The sequence below is a fragment of the Strix aluco genome, chromosome 21, assembly GCF_031877795.1.
Source record: "Strix aluco isolate bStrAlu1 chromosome 21, bStrAlu1.hap1, whole genome shotgun sequence".
NCBI classification, from domain to species: domain Eukaryota; kingdom Metazoa; phylum Chordata; class Aves; order Strigiformes; family Strigidae; genus Strix; species Strix aluco.
This window is the reverse complement of record NC_133951.1, coordinates 14,812,987-14,830,476: the sequence shown is the minus strand read 5'-3', so window position 1 is coordinate 14,830,476 and position 17,490 is coordinate 14,812,987. Positions and strand designations below refer to the sequence as shown.

At 52.7% G+C, this 17,490-nt stretch overlaps 3 protein-coding genes across 6 annotated transcripts; 2 read left to right on the top strand and 1 right to left on the bottom strand.

Moving 5' to 3' along the window:
* Nucleotides 1-4: 4 nt before the first annotated feature.
* Nucleotides 5-7,907, top strand: RFNG (RFNG O-fucosylpeptide 3-beta-N-acetylglucosaminyltransferase). The gene is made up of 8 exons (XM_074847780.1): nt 5-461; nt 1,247-1,295; nt 1,809-1,911; nt 2,120-2,273; nt 3,272-3,360; nt 3,451-3,616; nt 5,011-5,096; nt 5,329-7,907. The coding sequence occupies exons 1-8, from the start codon at nt 27-29 to the stop codon at nt 5,393-5,395; spliced, it is 1,149 nt and encodes a 382-aa protein (XP_074703881.1). The 5' UTR covers nt 5-26; the 3' UTR covers nt 5,396-7,907.
* Nucleotides 7,908-8,777: 870 nt separating this feature from the next.
* Nucleotides 8,778-12,077, top strand: DCXR (dicarbonyl and L-xylulose reductase). The gene is made up of 8 exons (XM_074847781.1): nt 8,778-8,895; nt 9,004-9,101; nt 9,174-9,328; nt 10,459-10,501; nt 10,821-10,920; nt 11,077-11,141; nt 11,244-11,361; nt 11,782-12,077. Exons 1-8 carry the CDS (start codon nt 8,838-8,840, stop codon nt 11,883-11,885), a joined length of 741 nt encoding a protein of 246 aa, XP_074703882.1. The 5' UTR covers nt 8,778-8,837; the 3' UTR covers nt 11,886-12,077.
* Nucleotides 12,070-17,436, bottom strand: RAC3 (Rac family small GTPase 3). Of its 4 annotated transcripts, none has more exons than XM_074847782.1 (6): nt 17,348-17,436; nt 14,955-15,026; nt 14,605-14,722; nt 13,938-14,000; nt 13,296-13,455; nt 12,070-13,180 (listed from the first exon to the last, which is right to left on the bottom strand). In XM_074847782.1, exons 1-6 carry the CDS (start codon nt 17,380-17,382, stop codon nt 13,050-13,052), a joined length of 579 nt encoding a protein of 192 aa, XP_074703883.1. In that variant the 5' UTR covers nt 17,383-17,436; the 3' UTR covers nt 12,070-13,049. The 4 variants fall into 4 exon arrangements, with proteins under 4 accessions (XP_074703883.1, XP_074703884.1, XP_074703885.1 ...); XM_074847783.1 differs by having other exon boundaries at nt 17,369-17,397; XM_074847784.1 differs by lacking the exon at nt 17,348-17,436 and adding an exon at nt 16,735-16,901.
* Between the last annotated feature and the right edge of the window lie 54 nt (nt 17,437-17,490).

The window sequence follows — 17,490 nt, the reverse complement described above, 5'->3', positions numbered from 1 at the left end:
GCGGCGCGGGCCCGCGGGGCTGCAGCATGAGCGGCTCCTGCCTGGGGCTGCGCAAGGCCTGCTTCCTGCTGTCCCTCAGCGCCGCCGCCCTCCTCCTCCTCCTGCTGCCGCGGGGGCAGCCCCCCTCCGCGCCCCGCCGCCGCCCGCCGCCCGCCGCCGGGCCTAGCGGGCCCCCGCCGCAGCGGGCGGGCCCCGGGGGCAGCGGCGCGCCCGGCGGGCGGGCGGGCTCTCGGGGGGAGCCGGGCGGCGGGCCGGGGGCCGGGGCGGCCGGGCGGGGCGGAGGAGGCCTCGCCGGCAGCCCGCAGCCGGCGCGGAAGGGCCGCCCGGGGCCCGCGGCGGGCTTGGCCCGGGAGAGCCTGGAGCTGAAGGACATCTTCATCGCGGTGAAGACCACGAGGAAGTACCACAGGAGCCGGCTGGACTTGCTCCTCCAGACCTGGATCTCGCAGGCGAGGGGGCAGGTGAGGCTGGGCCGGCGCTTTCTCACGGAGGTTTCTCTTGCGCGCGTTAAAAACGTCTTTGCTCGTGAGGCTGCGGAAGGTCCCTCACCGAAACGGCTCGCCTGAGCCTCCCTCCAGCAGCGCTCCGTGTTGATGAAGCTCGTTACTTGCAATCTGGGACTGGTGGCCCAAGCCAAAACAGTTTAACTTGGTGTGACTGTGGAAAACACCCCCGGACAGTGACGGATCCCTAGTGCTGATGTATCTAAGCTGGTACCTTGGGCTAAGTAGTTCAGCGACTTAGGTTTTTCCTTAGAAAAACATAGAATTTGTTCACGTGTTTGGGAATTTCAGTCCATTCGAGCATATTAACGCAATTTTGCCCAGCACTGGGACGTGTTACCACCTGGGACTTTCCACCTTGACTTTCCTTCTTTTGGCTTGCTTAAACAGCTGTGGGTGACTCCACACCAGAGAGAGCAGGTAAGTTGCAGAGGGAGGTGCCACCAAAAAAGACAGTCATTCCTATCTGGAAGCTTGGATGTCTGTACCAAGATGAGAGAACTCAAATCTTGGATGCTTTACTGAAATGAGACTCTTCTGGGTTACAATGGAAAAACTGACCAAGTAAGGCAAGGGCTGAAGCTGTTGGGGTTCTGTCCACCACCACTCCCCACCCCACTCCCAATGATTACTGAAGATAAACTAATAAGACAAAACATTCAGAATTTTGGCTGCAACTGAGCAAAGTTGAAATTAGTTTCTGAAATTCTCAAATGTGGACATGCCTTTTTTGTCTCCTACAGACGTTTATATTCACGGACTGGGAGGATCGGGAGCTACGCCTGAAAGCCGGTGAGCTGTGCGGCAGAGGTGCATGCTGTCTGTCACAACTGAGATTTGTTTCTGTCATACTTTCCCTAGAAGTCCTTATTTCATGCTGTACAAGCAATTAGGGAAGTTAAGGTAGAGAAAATGGGGAAAACTTCTCCTTTCACAGGAGAATATGCTGTTCCTACCTACCACCTGGACAAGGTGCCTGGAACTTTCTGAATACGGGGTTCACCTTTGCACCCGCTTCCTTCCTGTTAGTAAGCTGGAGTCTGTCTGGCTCAGAGTTATATTGGGTGTTTCCTTTGCCTGGAGCCTCACAGCACTATTTATACACCCTGCGCTCGCACGTTTCCATGTACTCTGCAGCTCACATGCCATCTGCATAACCCATGAGCCCTGCCGGCCCTGCAGCTTGCTCCATGTGTGCACCACATGCACTTCAGATGTGCAGTGCCACATGTGCACTTCTTTTGTAGTCTTTTTTGGACTGCACATGCTTCTCAAACCTGAAAGGGCTGATCTTTATTTTTCTAGGGGATCATATGATCAACACCAACTGTTCTGCTGTCCATACCCGGCAAGCTCTCTGCTGCAAGATGTCTGTGGAATATGATAAATTCCTGGAATCTGGGCAAAAGTAGGTGAAGCACATTGTTCTGATTGACTGTTTCTTCTAGTTCTGTGTTCACAGGGAACTTGAGTAACCTTCTCTGCTCCAGTAAGGAATGCAGTATTAGCTGAAAGATGGTGATGAGCACGGGGAAGGGAGCGCAGCATGAGGCAGTGCATCATCTGAAAGGTTGAAGGGATGATGCAGTAACTTTCTTATTTTGTTTTGTTTAAAGATGGTTTTGCCACGTGGATGATGACAACTATGTGAACCCCCGGACTCTCCTGCGTCTCTTATCCGCCTTCTCGCACAGCCAAGATGTCTACGTGGGACGACCAAGTCTGGACCATCCCATTGAAGCAGCCGACCACGTCCAGAGCGATGGATCAGTAAGCAAAACTCGGCAGTTAATCCGTCCTAAGCTTTTAAAACCTTGGGAGTTCATAGGATGCCCCCATAAAACAAGCCATTTAATCTGCAAGCAATGAACCTGGCACTGGTCATTTTCAGAGACAGGGTGCTGGGTTAAACAAACATTTGATCTGACCTCATATGCAAATACACAGTAGAGTTTGACTCCTGCATGGACCTCTGTTTCTCCTCCTTTACTCATATGTTGGTGATCTCCCTCACACTGGGGTGAGTAGGGCCTCCCCACCTCGACTGTTTCTTTTCCTTTAGTGTTTCTGGGGGCAGTGTTCCTTGTTTTAGGGTGTTGGAGTTTGGGTCGGTTTGTTTGCTTTGAGAGCAGCATCACATTGCCATCATCTTGAACCAACCTTGGATGGCAGCGGCTCTCTGGGTGTACAAGGTGTTTCCAGTACTGAGTGGTTACCAGGTTTCCAAGGAGTGGAAGCAAACAGCCTCAGTCACAGGATACATGTGCTGAAGGACGAGTCCTCACTAGGCGCCCGTACCAACAGGCCTAAAGATAAATCAGTCCACTGGCCAGAAAGTCAGTTACAAAGCAGCTTGTTAGGGAAGACTCTGCACAACAAAACAGTGTCCTTGGACATGGAGCCAAGGGACTGATGGACCACCTTTGACTTCCTCAGGAACACTGGGGTGGCTCTGACCCTTGGTTAGAATGACCAGGGGACAGATGGAACCAGGTGGGAGTGGGACTATAGTTTCCCATTTCATGTGTGCTACCTCAGTTCTGCTAACTTGATGGTTCACCTGCTGTCAGTTCCAGGATAGTTTCATTTGAGAGAACAGCTAGCTGGGCTTTCAGCAGCCTAAAGAAGTAGGAATTAATCTGTAGTCCTGTTCTGACCCAAGTGCAGTATGTGATACCTGACAGAAACTTTAGTTCCCTTTCCTGCCCAGCCACACGGGAAAAACTGATTATCAGTAACTACTGTGTGTTTTTCTTGTTGCTCCTTAGAAGACAACCGTGAAATTCTGGTTTGCCACAGGTGGAGCAGGGTTCTGTATCAGCAGAGGTCTTGCCCTGAAGATGAGTCCCTGGGCCAGGTAAACACTGCCCCTAGCTGAGCTCCATCAGTATGTGTTTGGTAGGTTTTAAAGCATATTTCGTCTTGTCTCCTGTGCTCTGTCTGGCAGCCTGGGTAATTTCATCAGTACTGCAGAAAGAGTGCGTCTCCCTGACGACTGCACTATTGGCTACATCATTGAAGGGCTGCTGGAGGTGAAGCTGCTGCACAGCCCACTGTTCCATTCCCATCTGGAAAATCTGCAGAGGCTACAAGGCGAGTCTGTTCTGCAGCAGGTAGGGTTAAGCCTCATGTCCTGTTCTTATAATTGCACCTCAGCTGATCGGAAAGAATATTCTCCATAGACTTAGTGCTCTTCAGTGAAGAAAGATTTCTACTGGCTCACTCAGCGCTGTATCCTGTCAGATTCCTTTATTTAGGTAAAAAGCACACTTTCACCCTAGCCAGTTAGGACATGTAGCTGTCCCCTCCTTTGGGGACACATTCTGCTATGTTAAGCCTAAATATGATGTTCCCCATCTCCTTCTAATGTCTGGCTTTCCATGAGTAACAGTAGCAGCAAGTGTAGAAGGAGGCAATATTTAGTTTGCCTGCCATGTAAGAAAGTATTTCTGTCTTGGCCTGACAAAGTCTGAGTCTTAATTCACGCTGTTCAAAGACTACTGTCACAGCTATAGTAAGTACCTCTTCAATAACTAAGGCATAGTTAAATTTTTTTTAAATGATCAAACATTTAAATAACAAGTTATTTAAGAATAACTTGTCTGAATCTCAAGAAACTTAACGTTTTGTAGGAAAAATCATGTCATTTTTAATTGCTGGGAAACCTCTTTGCTCGTGGGCAGCAGATGGAGCCATAGGGCTACCCAGAAGCTTTGTCTGCCTCTTGCTGTTTGGTACCATGAAAAAAAGTGGGAGTGTGGTTTTACCCCTACAAATTGCTTGGTTATATTTTCCTGGCAATTGTATTAGGCACAGAAATGTACACTTGGGGCCAAATTCCAGCGTGATGTAATCTCCTTCATGTTAGTGAATTTAACTGTAGGCTGAATACGGCCTTTTGTTGGCGACCATTGTTTCCCTGAGACTGTCACAGATAACCCAAAGTCCAGAAAGTCCAGGAAATCTACAGTTAGAAAGAAAATATAAGTCACCTTGTACCTGGCACCTGAAAATTTCTTAATACAATATTTGTGTGCAAGAATAGCACTGAACAGGAGTTCCAGAGATCTAAATCTTGTTGCCAGGTTTGTCATGTGGCAGTCCTCTTTATGCCATTTAACATCCAAATGGTTCTGTTTTCCCTCTATGCTAAGAGAGACCATCGCAGACTTCAGGCAGTGTCGGCTCAGGATTAACGTAGGTTATGACGTTAGCAGGATTAATGCCCTTACAAAGCTGACAGCTGTAACTCACCTTGTCCCTCAGGGCAGTCACCTCTCGGGTCCTTTGTTGCCTCTAGATGAGCAGTGGTGTGGCTGATGGCCATCAGTGCCAGCGTTGCTTATGTCAGAACTAACCCCTGTTTCTCAAATGTCATCCACCGTTTGCAGTCAGATTAGACAGCATCCTAGGAGTCTTTCTTCGTACCTCATTAATAATCCTACTATCCCCATTCTTTTTTTCTGCACTAGTGTTACAATTTCTGAATATTTATTTGCTTTTACAGGTAACCCTAAGTTATGGGGACCCTGAGAACAAACACAATGTTGTGAGTGTGGGAGGAGTGTTTGGCCTTCAGCAAGATCCAACCCGGTGAGTGTCCACTTCCAAAACAAGATCTCCCTGCCCTGTTTGTGTTTATCAACTGTAAGATGATCAAACCCTCTAATGGGGTTATTTTCTCATGTCAGCTCTTGTCACTGTGCCAAAGGCAGGCAGACCCAGCCTCTCTGCTCTATTAGGCTGCTGCACATTCAATGCTAGTACATTCCTTATACGGAGAATTCCAATCTAATACTTTCTTCTTTTTTTTTTTTCTTCATAGATTTAAATCTGTCCATTGTCTGCTCTACCCTGACACTATTTGGTGCCCTGCTAAGAAGATGTCATAATTCTTGACCAGTTGTTGTCATCTGTGTCTTACCTAGTTTGCATAAGACAGGAATGGTGGTGGACTTCTTGGTGTTTTTTTTTTTTAATTCTTCTTCTGGGAGACAGCCAGAGGTGTCTGCAAAGGAGGTAGACAGACTCTATTTACAAAAGCAAGGAGGTGTGGTTTGTTCAGCTGCAGCCTGGGACATTCCAAGAAGAATCCTTGTTCTTTTGTCCCCTGGCTCTTTGTATAATGACTACGGTCATATGTGTACAGGCCACTTTAGACTTTTGTCATGTGAATCTGTCCTTGGACACATCCTAGGTGAACCAGTACTTGGAATGGCAGCGTTCCTACTACTGCTGGGGGCTTCTAGAGCCATCGCCTTGAAGCTGGAGTGCTATAGCAGACTGTAGTCCCCATGGTGACAAGAGAGGGGAAGTTTTCACTTGTCTGTCTTGGGAACAGAATTATTTAAGAGCTTCTGTGGTCTGCTGTATTAAAACTCCAGCTGTGGGCCAGAATAGGATCTGTTCATAAACAGCAGAAATCCTGGAATTGCTAGGGTGATTGTCATGGGAAACCCCTGTGTCCTTACGAGTAAGCTTACTGGGCACTGGGTAAGAGCTGCTCACCGTGCGCGTCCTCCCCTGTGGTCCCTGTGTGCCTCCCGTGGAGGCGAGTGCCAGCCTTGGCTCTTACCAGCTGAACTGCAGTGGTGGCTGGTGAGGATGGTGGTCTGCCAGGTCCACGACTGTTTCCTTGACAGTTGATACCGAAGAAATATTTGCCAGACGAGATGGCAATCGCTTCTCCTGCTTTGCCCACAGCAGACTGGATGAGCTCGAGCGTGCTCGCTGGCTGATGAAACGTGCCCTGTTTCTGCAGCTGTGCTGTATCTCTTGCTGTCTGTGAGGGAGGAGGAGTGCCAGATAGCCGTAATGTCCCGAGGAAGGTTGTGATGGTATCGTGTGAGGACCTTTAATTGTATGACTGTGGTTACTCCACTTCGGGTTCTTCAGATAATCTTTTGATTACCTTAAAGTCTAGATCAGTGTTTCTTTTTACTCTGCTTCTTAATGTTTCAATAAATAGTTCAGGCAGTCACTGAAAGGAGACTGCACACTCGCACAAGGGCAGAAGTTCAGTGCTGTAGCAGTATCGCCTGCTGCTGCTTTTTAAATAAAGTAAGCTTAATTTTGGAAATGGAAGAAAGGGGGCTCCAGACTTCTGTTAGCCCAAACTCTGGCCATGTGCAATTCCTACCTGACATGAAGAACAGCGTAAAAAATGACTTTGCAAAACCACTGTTTACTCACACAAACTCTTTATAAAATACTTGCTGGTTTAGTGCTAGAGTCTGAGGCTGAATTAAGGGGAGAATAATAGAATGACATTGCATAACCTGGAACTATGATTAATGACTAGAATGAGGACCTAGCAAAAGTTTCAGATTTCTGAACAGCTGTAATGAGCTGTACTGTGGACTTCAGCTAGTTGCTTAACTTCCTGCCATTTGAGAGGTGGTGCAAGGTAGGCAAATGCCTGCAGTGTATTCAGGTGTGAAACTGAGCAGAGGTGTCGCCTCCTGGAGTACGCTGCTCCCTGCACTCTAGTTTTAACACAAACCTTTCAGCATTTACCTGGGTACACTGTCCTCTCTGCGTGGTTTTAGTTAATTCCACTGAGGAGCAAACAAGCTGACTGCTACTTGCTACAGTCCTGCAGCTCATTCTTGAGTGTCTCCTTTCCTTCATGTCTGCTGAGGTGACCAGGAGGTGCGGCAGGGAAAGTGCTGCAAGGAGCTGGATCAAAGTCCAGCCGGCACAGTGGCTGTTCTGAAACAGGTACCACTGACGGCCTGTTACAGAGAACAGGAGGACTTGTGGAGTAGTAGGTTGTGGTGTGGTCTACCTCTTCATTAGGTCTTCTGCTCACTAGTACTGAGGTGTCCTATAGTTTAATGATTTGTCATTAAAAGCTCAGGAGATTCCTGGTATCTATATAAATACTTTTTAACACTTGTTAGGTTCTTTTTTCAACCTCCTGTAGCAGTAAGCTGTGAAGCTTCCTGAGATCTTGATGAGATTTTGCCTTCAAACACTGATTCTGAACTCTTCTGTTGGAGCTCTTCTTCCTCTTCCACTGGTAGCAGCCTCTTGTTAAGATACCACAGACAGCAGGGACTGGGCAGTGATTATGTGGCAAACTGCAGTTCAAAAATTACAACAGATGATATGGATGGCAGCAAAACTGAGTAGCAGATGTTTCACACTAGTCACCGGTCACCCTAAGCTAGGTGTGCTGAAGGGGCAGCATGCTCTGAGCTGGTAGGGTGTTTATTAAACTGAAAAAGGACCACATTCTGCTGCGTGGCAATACAGAACTGTTCAGTCTGTTCAAGCTTTTTTTAAGGTTTCTGGCGTTGACAATACAGTAGCTATGTGGATATATCAGGATGCAGCTTTTTTACTCAAACTACTGTCTCATACATAGAAGTGGTTCTACAAAATAAATATTTAAATATGTCAGAGGCTGGGTTTTGTCATGTTCCTTGACACACCTCTACACCAAAAATGGGCCATAAACCCTGTAATCTACAGCCTCCTGTCCTGTGATGCCAAATGGCCAAAAAGCAGGTGAGTTAGAGGACTCAGATGTGCAGAGTAACAAATACGGATGAGAAAAATCCTTGCAGATGATGATTAACAAAGTAAAAGAATTGGAATAAGTTAATTGTTGTAAACTTGTCTCAGCACTTGTTTCTTCACTTACTAAAAGGGCCACAGGAGCTCTTAAGAGTCCTCAGAAAGCACCACCTGACTGGGACAGCGCTACAGGCCTGTGAAGGGGGTATGTAACCGTCTGCCCTCGCTGCTCTGCCGGTGCCAGCTCTGCCCGGCAGGGTTGGAGCTGCTGTGCTGCCTGGTGCAGGTGACCAGTGACCGCTTCCCTGGCTCTTGCCGGCTGCTCTGTCGCACCTTCCAGACGCTGCTGCTGTCACACAGGTGCTGCATGAGACGTCCTGCGAGCCCCGGGCCGCGGGCAAGCAGAGCCGGTGTCCTTGCAGCTGATTTTCTAGGCAATGACTTAGGCTGGGGCTGCCTACAAACCTCAGCAGCAGCTTCAAGCGGGCGGAGAAGGTCGGTCTTTTCATCGTCTGGTAAAAAGCCCGTTTTTCTGTGGTCTCTCATTGTGATAATTTAGTGAAAATCAGAGCCAAGAAAATTAATCTCTGCGTGCCCGTCTTGTGCTGCGTGAGTCCAGAAACGGGTTCTGGCCGCGTCCTCTCGGGGGATCCAGGGGCTGCAGCCGCCCGGGCCCGCATCCTGCCCCCCGCCCCCCCCCCGGCAGCTGCCTGGCGGGCAGCGGGGCCCGGGGCTGCCCCGCCGGGCCTCCGCCTCCCGGGAGTGCCCGCTGCCCGCGCCGGGGCCCCGCCCAGGCCGCAGCCTGCCCCCAGCATGGAGCCGGAGCCCAGCTTCCGCGGCCGCCGGGCGCTGGTGACTGGAGCCGGCAAAGGTGTCGGGGCCTGGGGCCGGGCCGGGGCCTGGGGCCGGGCCGGGGCCTGGGGTCGGGGCCCTGGGGCCGGGGCCGGGCCGGGCCGGGTGTGACGCCGCCTCCCCGCAGGGATCGGTCGCGCCGTGGCCGTGGCGCTGAGCAAGGCCGGAGCCCGCGTGACCGCGCTGAGCCGCACCGCGGCGGACCTGGAGAGCCTCGCGCGAGAGGTACCGCCGGGACCCCCCGGGACCCCCCCCCGGCCGCTCCCACCCCGCTGACGGCCGCCGCCCGCGCCGCAGTGCCCCGGCATCGAGCCGCTGTGCCTGGACCTGGCCGACTGGGAGGCGGCGGAGGCGGCGGTGGCGGCGGCGGGGCCCTTCGAGCTGCTGGTGAACAACGCGGCCGTGGCGGAGCTGGAGCCGTTCCTGGCGGTGACGCGGGCGGCCCTGGAGCGGTGAGTGCCCGGCGCTGCCCCCGGCCTCGGCGGAGCCGCCCGGGAAGGGGCTGGGGAGCGGCTGGCGCCCGGGGACAGGGACAGACGCGCTGCAGACGTGCCCGGGCCCCCCGCGGTCACTCCGTCTGCTCTGCCCCTCCCCGTGTTTTCGTACCGTACGGAACCGCCTTTCACCCTGCGAACGTCGGAAGGAAACCAGGTAAAGCCCTGGCGGTTCCACAGTTACTGAGTAGCCAGAACCGCACTCTCATCTCCTGCACGGTGGTTGTGCACCCACCCACCCTCCAGCCGGCGAGGTACGGAGAGGAGATGAGAGGAGGAGGAGGAGGAGGAGGAGGAAGAGGAGAGAGGCCTTCGCTCTTAGCCAGAGCTCCCAGTCTCTGCTTAGTTGAAGGGCAGTTGTCGGTAAGACAGTTCAGATATAAAGAAGACAAAGCCAGGTAAGGGAGTATGAAAACGTCACAGTGGAAAATGAAATTTGCTTACTGCAGTAACATGACAACTTTTTCTCTCAAAAATCCATAGTTCCTGTTGGGGGTAAGCTTTGGGATACAGGATATGGTGAGGAGAAGATGGGCCGTGCTTTGTCCCTACATTAAGAATGGCTCTTGTGGGTTTGTAATGAAGGATTTCTGACTAGAATATAAAATGTATGGATTCTACCATGACCGTTCTGCAGAACTAGCAGGTAAAAACCTGACCAAGGAAGGCCTGTGTGGCAAATAGAAGAAAAGCTGCTTCTACTTATCTTGTAGCAGATTTGCAATTGTAAAGCCGTGTGAAGGGTTCGATTCACCCGAGTGGTCGCTGGCTGAGGGCCAGGGCTCACTGTTTAAGCTTTAGAAGAACTACGTTACTCTGCTAAGGAACAGGGTCCTGCTGGAAATGCAACGCTGCACGAGTGCACCTCCCCCTGCACACCAAATAGTTCACATCCAGTGAACGGTTTCTTGCTGAAACACGCCTAAACGCTGCCCTAGTCAGGCAGCTCGGCACCTCCGAGTTCTAGAGTAGCACCGGTGTTTGAGATACCAGCAGCACTTGCCCTGTGCTGCCTCCCAAAGCAACTCAACTCCTCTCTGGCCTGGGCTGCAACCACTCTGTAACTTTTAAATTTGATTTATTTGTAGGTCCTTTGATGTGAATCTTCACGCTGTGCTTCATGTTTCCCAGGTGAGGAAGAATTGTCCCTGCAGTCGTCTCCCTGAGTAGCAGTAACTAAGTTGTCCCGCACAGCAGAGATAAGTGTCCCCTGTGGGGGCTAAAGGGACCGTGATCTGAAGTTCACCGGACAACTTGCGTGCGCAGCCCCTTCCCTCCCTTGCTCTGACTCTCTCTAAGTGGGAGGCAGTGAGCACTGACTTCCTGCGGCTGTTTTTGCTCTTCTGGCTACTGTAATAGCCCAGCAAGATTCCTACTGAATGAAATACTGATTTATCCTGTTACAATTCTGGCATCCCTTTTTTTTTTTTTCTTTTCTCCCCCCTCCCAGATTGTTGCTCGGCAGATGATTGCCCAGGGGGTGCCAGGTGCCATTGTCAACGTCTCAAGCCAGGCGTCTCAGCGCGCTCTGCGGGATCACGCTGTTTACTGTGAGTAGCTTTAGCAGTGCCCCCTCTCTTTTGACTAGCTGGAGACCCACAGCCACCGAGCTGCTGGTTGCCATTTCTGGGCAGTGAAATACTTCTTTGTGTTCGTGACCAAGTGCTGTGCACCTAAATGCCTCCTGTTCTCCCCTTCTCCTGAAGGTTCCACAAAAAGTGCTTTAGATATGCTGAGCAAGGTAATGGCATTGGAACTGGGACCCCACAAGGTAGGTCAGAGTCTTTCTGAGAGAAGGGAAAGTGCTAAAGCTGAACCTAAGCACTTCCTCTCAGAGCAGTCTGCTTAGATTGTTTGTTGCTCTTGGTCCCAGATTAGGGTGAACACTGTGAACCCCACAGTGGTTATGACTGATATGGGGAGAATTAACTGGAGCGACCCTCAGAAATCTGCTGCCATGATTAATCGGATCCCGCTGGGGAAGTTTGCAGGTCAGTGGTGTAGATTTGTTGCCAGGCTGGGCTCTTTTGGGCAAAGTTGCAACTCTGCTGAGGGGCTGTGGCTGAATTCCTGAAGCATTTCACGAGGACAGGGTGAGAATCAACCTTATCTCCCCTCTTCTACAGCCTCCTCCACTTGGGACAAGCGAAATGCCCTTACTCTGTTGTTATGAACGTGAGCGGGAGGGGCGCAGGGTGCTTGCTGGGCACCCAGTACCATTTGGTCACAAGGGCTTTGTGATCCCCGGCTCTCAGCCACGCTGTCCTCTGCCCTGCATCGAGCACCGTTTGGGGGTGGAGGTGTTTCCCTGCTCCCGCTACAGGTGGAGGCCAAAGGCATACCTCTTGGGGTGCTTGCTTTTCTAGCACAATTTGAGGGGTGCATCGGATGTTCTCTGTGTTTGATTCCAGAGGTGGATGATGTGGTGAACAGCATCCTCTTCCTGCTGAGTGACAAGAGTGCTATGACAACTGGCAGCTCACTGGTGGTTGATGGGGGATTTCTTGTCTCCTAAGATGACACCTGCACTTCACACCTGGCCTTAACTTTCACACTAGTACTGCATAGATGTAAACTGGATAGAAAACAATGACACAGACCCAGTCTTGCTGGAGAAGAGGGGCAGCAGGGCTGGAACCTGTATGAGAAGTGAGGCAGAAAATTACCTTTAGAAGCTGCTGTATAATAAAGCTCACATACACCGTCATGGAGAATGTTTATTGCACCAAATAAGGTTTTATCTTGTCACTCTACATGATGATTAGAAATTGGACCTGTCTTTCTTCCAACCCTATTCCCCCCTCACAACCCTTCAGAAGCTCTCCCTGTTCCTTCCAAATCCATAGAGCCCGCCTGCACTTTCAGTGGGAAGGGAAAGAAGAAGTTAGCAGACTCCTCATTGCTTCCTTTGCTGTCTTTAGTAGAAAAAAACAAAACAGAGGCAACAACCACAGCCCTGCTCTGCAGAGACTGGATCTGGGGGGGAGGCCCTGCTAAAGACCGATGGGGGGGAGCAGCACCACGCTGTCCTATGGTGTGCACACACGAAAAGGCAAATACATCGATTGCACAGAGCTGTTTCACTCACTGAGTTTGGCTCATACCCAATAAAGCACCTAATGATTAGTTTTTCAGCTTTGTATCTTTTACCTTGCCCCCTTCTGGGGCTGGTTGTGATTTCTGTAACAGTCTCAGGCACATATCAGCTAGAGCACCAGTTTGTTAACTTAGCCACGTTGGCTGGGCAAGGAGACCCTACCGCTGTCCCGGCTGCTCTTGCCCTTCAGCGCCGTTCGTATCGGCTCCCTCCCCGCTCCCACAAGGGCCTTCGCCTCCTGTTCCACCTGCAGGTTGAAACCAGGGCTTCCCAGGACAGGATGGATGTCTCGGCCCTTTCCAGCTGGGAGTTCAGGAGAGCCAGAACAGCCCGTTGCCCCAAGGCGCTGCCTTGCCTTCCCCATTGTACCTCCCCTGGGGGCTGTACAGCCCCCAGCTGGTCTCCTGCCCCCGCTGCCCCTTCACATCAACACTGACGTTAAATCAAAGAGACATTTAAAAAACACTGACTTCGTACATGATGAAGGGCCCTACACATCCCAGCCCCCTCCGGAAACACCCAGCTAATATGCAATCTGTCAGAGGACGACAACATGCTGAGCCAGCACCTAGGCCACAGCCCTCAAAACACGGTGCACTTTTTGCCGGGCTTCTTCACGGGCGGCGGGCAGAGCACAGCCCGGATGGCTTCATCAAACACCGTCTTCAAGCCCCGCTGCGTCAGGGCAGAGCACTCGAGGTACTTTACCGACCCTAGGGGAAAGAGAGCTCCGGCTCAACCACTCCAGTCCCACCAGGACGTACTGCCCTCGCCCACTCCAAAATAAAAAGCTCGGTGCCGCGGAGATCTGCCAGCACTGAGACTCACCAATCTCCCGAGCCATGGCCAAACCTTGGGGGTAGGTGATGGGGGCCAGTTTCTTATCACGTAACCTTTCAATGGTGTCCTTGTCATCCCTCAAGTCCAGCTTGGTGCCCACCAGGATGATGGGTGTATTTGGGCAATGGTGTCGGACCTCGGGGTACCACTGAAACGGAGAGGCATGGTAAGAAAAGTAGCTCTAGCAGTAGATGTAACCATGAGGATGCATTTACTATTGGGAAGAAGGTTTTTACTACTATCTGACACGGTGGCAACACCTGAACAGGATACTTCTGCCTACAGTTCTGGGTGTGCTCTGCAGAAAGAGATTGCTGCAGATGTAATACTGAAGGCACTGAGACATGGAATCGTGACAGACAGTGCCAGCCAACTCTGCACACGGGGCTTCCCTTAACTGCATTTTAGCTTCTAGGACAGTCCTTCTTTAAGATGCAGATTCAAAAAGGCAAAAACTTAGCCAAAGAAGTAACAAAAAGTAGGCCACTCATAAAACCTGAAGACTATGACCTTCCCTTATCAAAACATGACTGCTTGAAATTTGGGGCTTGTAGGTGTGGTGCTGGGTGAGGCAGGGGACTTCAATGGTTCCTCCCTTCCACTGTTTCACCCAGAAGGAGAATACTTTACCTTGGCTCTGACATTCTCAAAGGAGGCTGGACTCACAAGGGAGAAGCAGATCAAGAAAACATCCTGTGCAGAAAAAAGAGGGTCAGCCATGTACAAAGATACAGCTAGAGATAATGGAGGGAGGGTGGAGAGGGAGCCTTACAGAGGACAACCTCCTCCCACCCATTAAGGGTGTTAAACTAATTCAGAGAGGGAAGGAACGGACTTTGCATGTATGACTTCATCTTCTTTTACAATAACAGGCTCTGCACGTCAAGAGCCTGTGGCTACAAATACCTTAACAGTGCTATGGGCTTCACCCCTGGTTGGGCCATGTAGGAACTGCTGCAGCCAGGGAAACACAACTGGTGCGGCCCGACAGGGAGCTGTGTCACCCAGAGAGCCTGGAGGCGCGGAACGTGGCTCAGCTGCAGAGCAGCCCCACACCACTCCTTCCACTTGAGCCTCCCTACGGCCCGCGTAGCTGTTCAAACACCACTGCAAAGCAGGGACTAGAACAGGACAACCTCTTGGGAGGAATTCAGCTGCGATACTTCAACCAGCCCGAGTTATGGCTGCAGCTGCAGGAACTCAGACTTTCCTCGACGGAGAGGAGCCTGGCTGTCCTTGGGAGCCTCCCTGTCTCCAAGAGGGACCAGTTACAGGCCAGCCCAAGCCCAGCACTCACCGTCTGTGGATAGGAAAGAGGCCGCAGTCGGTCATAATCCTCTTGCCCAGCAGTATCCCAGAGGCCTAGGTTCACCGGCTTTCCATCTACCATGACATTGGCAGAGTAGTTATCAAACCTGCCGAGGAAGAGTCCCCATCAGTGACAACCTTGCTGTGACCCACCCATCTCTCTACACGAAATCCAAGGGGGCAGCGACAGCTCCCGTGGGGACAGTCTGCCCCCCTTCACGTACACAGCCGTACCACCGCGTCTTCCTCGCACGTGACGGTCACAGCCTGAGCTGGGCAGCCTTCTCCTCGCCTACAAACCCAACTTTTACACACATGTGCGTACAGAGCACTACTCACACAGTGGGGATGTATTCTCCAGGAAAGGCATTTGTGGTGTAACTGATCAGCAAGCAGGTCTTCCCTACAGCTCTGCAGGGGATAAGAGTGACAAGCATAAGGAAGGGCACAGCAGGAAGCAGGGAGGCAGTAAAACTCACCCTTCCCCCACCCAAAAAAGAGGTTAAGTAAAAAGTTACCATGTGAGAAAACAAACCTGTAGCAGGCTGGAATTCTCTAGCTGTCAGGGAACAGGCCTGAACTCACAATGTGCACCTTGCCTGAGCTCCCACTCCTTTTCCCCCCCATGCAGCCTCAGCAAAACACCAGGCAAAATATATTTGTTTCAGGAATCAAAAGAGAGGGAATAAATTAGGGTTCTGTGCTGGGCTGAACACATCCATAGTAAACTAGCAAAATGGGCTAAACAGTGAGGTGAAAAAATACGCAACAAGACAGAATTATTCAAGCTCCTCAAATACTGGATAATAAATACAGAATGTCCATAAATACAAAGGGGAAAAAATAAGTATCCATAAACAAAAATGAACTTTAAAGTTGACCACTGTCAGTTGGAGAGAGGTCAGTGCTGATCACTGAACGTATGGGCTCAGGGCTTTGCCTAGGGCAGGTGGGATGGGACAAGCCAGGGGTGGCAGCCGGCAGGGGCTGGGCCTGGCTGGCAGCAGGAACAGCACTTAGCCCTGCAGCACAAGGGGAAAGCTCAGTGACAGGAAAGAGGAGTACCAGGGGTGTGAACAGCCCATCTGGCACTGAGGAAGTTGTGAGCTGCAGGCAACCTTCCAGAGAAACAGATCGCAAGCGCCAGTGCCGGGGAAAGCTCTCCTTGGTGCCCGAGCGAAGCTGAACAGCCAGAGACGGGGATGCTCTACCCAATTCCGTAACTGGAATGACGTAAGGAAAGACTCAGGAGCAAGCAAGAGACCAAGGGGACCCCACAGTCCCGCACCAGGATGACACAGCACACGAGAACCACAGCAGTCATCCACCCAGCTTCTCCCCCGATGCGGTCCCCTCTCCTGGAGAACAGGGGGTTGTGTAAGGAACCGCTACACTGACCAGCTGGCTCTGCTCCTGAGCTGCGGCCTCTCTCCCACCGAACAGGGAAGTCACGTAACTCACAAAACCACACATATCTGTGACCAAACTGGTTTGGCATCTGAGTTCATTTAGTCTCTGTACTGTCAATTTGGTCTTAAAGCAAAACCCTGGGCTGCAAACCTTCCGCTGAAGCCCGTTTCCAGCACGCTGTGCTCCCCCCTCCGCAGGGAGGCTGTGCTGTTCTGGTGGGTGGCTCTTTCTCTGCTCCCCTCGTTAGCCCCCACAGGTTAGAGCCTGGAGGGCCTCGCTCAAACGCGTATTTGGGGGGTGGCACTCACGGGAAGGTAGAAAGGCCAGTCCCTGCCTAAGACCAGTTCACATCTAGCTGTCTGTATCTCAGCTCTGTGCCTGCCGTGGTGACCAGAAAAGCAAACAGGAATTATGAGGAAAAATATGCAGGACAAGCTAGAAAAGGTTATGAAGCACCATAAATCTAAAACTGCATGCCTGCGCCTTGTGTACAGACGCATTCTCAGAAAAAGGCACGTAGGAAAAGCCTAAAGAAAAGCACAAGAAGGGTGACAAGAGGCACATGGTGACATCAGAAGCAGCAACGTATTTCACCTTGGAACACAAACAACAAAAGGCGGGATGAGAAAAACCTGCGAACACTCAGATTTTAGGGAGAACTCTGTGATGAATCAGGCTTGTACAATGAAAACCAGCGAAACGCAGGCACCTCATAAAATACCGGAGAGGCGGATTCAAGGCCCGAGCGCAGCAGGAATCCGCTCCCCGAGCGGTGCAGCTCCAGTGCGAGACCGAACAGCGTCAAGGCCCGAGACCCAAGTTCACCAACTCCGGCGGAGCGGGACGCGCTGGGCCGGGCCGCGGCGGCCGCCGCTGCAGCGAGGCCCCGGCCTCCCGCCGGGAGACGGCGGCGCCCGCGCGGCCCCGGCTTCGCCGCCCCGGCGCCCTCCCCGGCGGGCGGGCCTGGGGCAGGGCCGCGGCCCGGGCCCCGGCTCCTCACCCGGCGGCCGCAGGCGCCGCCCGGCGCGTCCCTCTCGGGCGCCGCGGCCTCACGCCCGGGCGCGGGGCCAGGGCCCGCGGGGCCAGGGCCGGCCGGGCCACCGCGGCCGCAGCCCCCCCGAGCCGCCCCCCGCGCCGCGCCGGGCCGCGCCTCCCGCCGGCGGAGCCGGGCTCCCCCGGGCCGCGGGGCGGGGCCGCGCCGGGCCCTTCCTCGCTCCCTGGCTTCCCCCGGCGCCGCCGCGCCCGGGCCCGCTTTGTGCGGGGCCGCCGGGGGCCGAGGCGCGGCCGGGGCAGCCTCGCCGCCTCCCGCCGCCGCCACTCACCCGTCGCCCACCACCACACACTTGATCGCCTGCATCTGCCCGCGATGGCGGCGCCGCCGCGACTCCGCCGCAGTGACAGCCCGCGGGGCGGGGCGGGGCCTGCGCGGGGCGGGACCGGGGGAGCCACGGCCCCTCCCCGCGCT

Excerpts from the sequence above, each read along its gene's own strand:
- RFNG (XM_074847780.1), top strand. The coding sequence starts at position 27 with ATGAGCGGCTCCTGCCTGGGGCTGCGCAAGGCCTGCTTCCTGCTGTCC. Across the intron at positions 462-1,246 it reads TCTCGCAGGCGAGGGGGCAG|ACGTTTATATTCACGGACTG; the intron begins GTGAGGCTGGGC and ends TGTCTCCTACAG. Across the intron at positions 3,361-3,450 it reads AAGATGAGTCCCTGGGCCAG|CCTGGGTAATTTCATCAGTA; the intron begins GTAAACACTGCC and ends TCTGTCTGGCAG.
- DCXR (XM_074847781.1), top strand. The coding sequence starts at position 8,838 with ATGGAGCCGGAGCCCAGCTTCCGCGGCCGCCGGGCGCTGGTGACTGGA. Across the intron at positions 9,329-10,458 it reads ACGCGGGCGGCCCTGGAGCG|GTCCTTTGATGTGAATCTTC; the intron begins GTGAGTGCCCGG and ends ATTTATTTGTAG. Across the intron at positions 10,921-11,076 it reads GCGGGATCACGCTGTTTACT|GTTCCACAAAAAGTGCTTTA; the intron begins GTGAGTAGCTTT and ends CTTCTCCTGAAG.
- RAC3 (XM_074847782.1), bottom strand. The coding sequence starts at position 17,382 with ATGCAGGCGATCAAGTGTGTGGTGGTGGGCGACGG. Across the intron at positions 14,001-14,604 it reads CTCTTTCCTATCCACAGACG|GATGTTTTCTTGATCTGCTT; the intron begins GTGAGTGCTGGG and ends TTTTCTGCACAG. Across the intron at positions 13,456-13,937 it reads TTGAGAATGTCAGAGCCAAG|TGGTACCCCGAGGTCCGACA; the intron begins GTAAAGTATTCT and ends TCTCCGTTTCAG.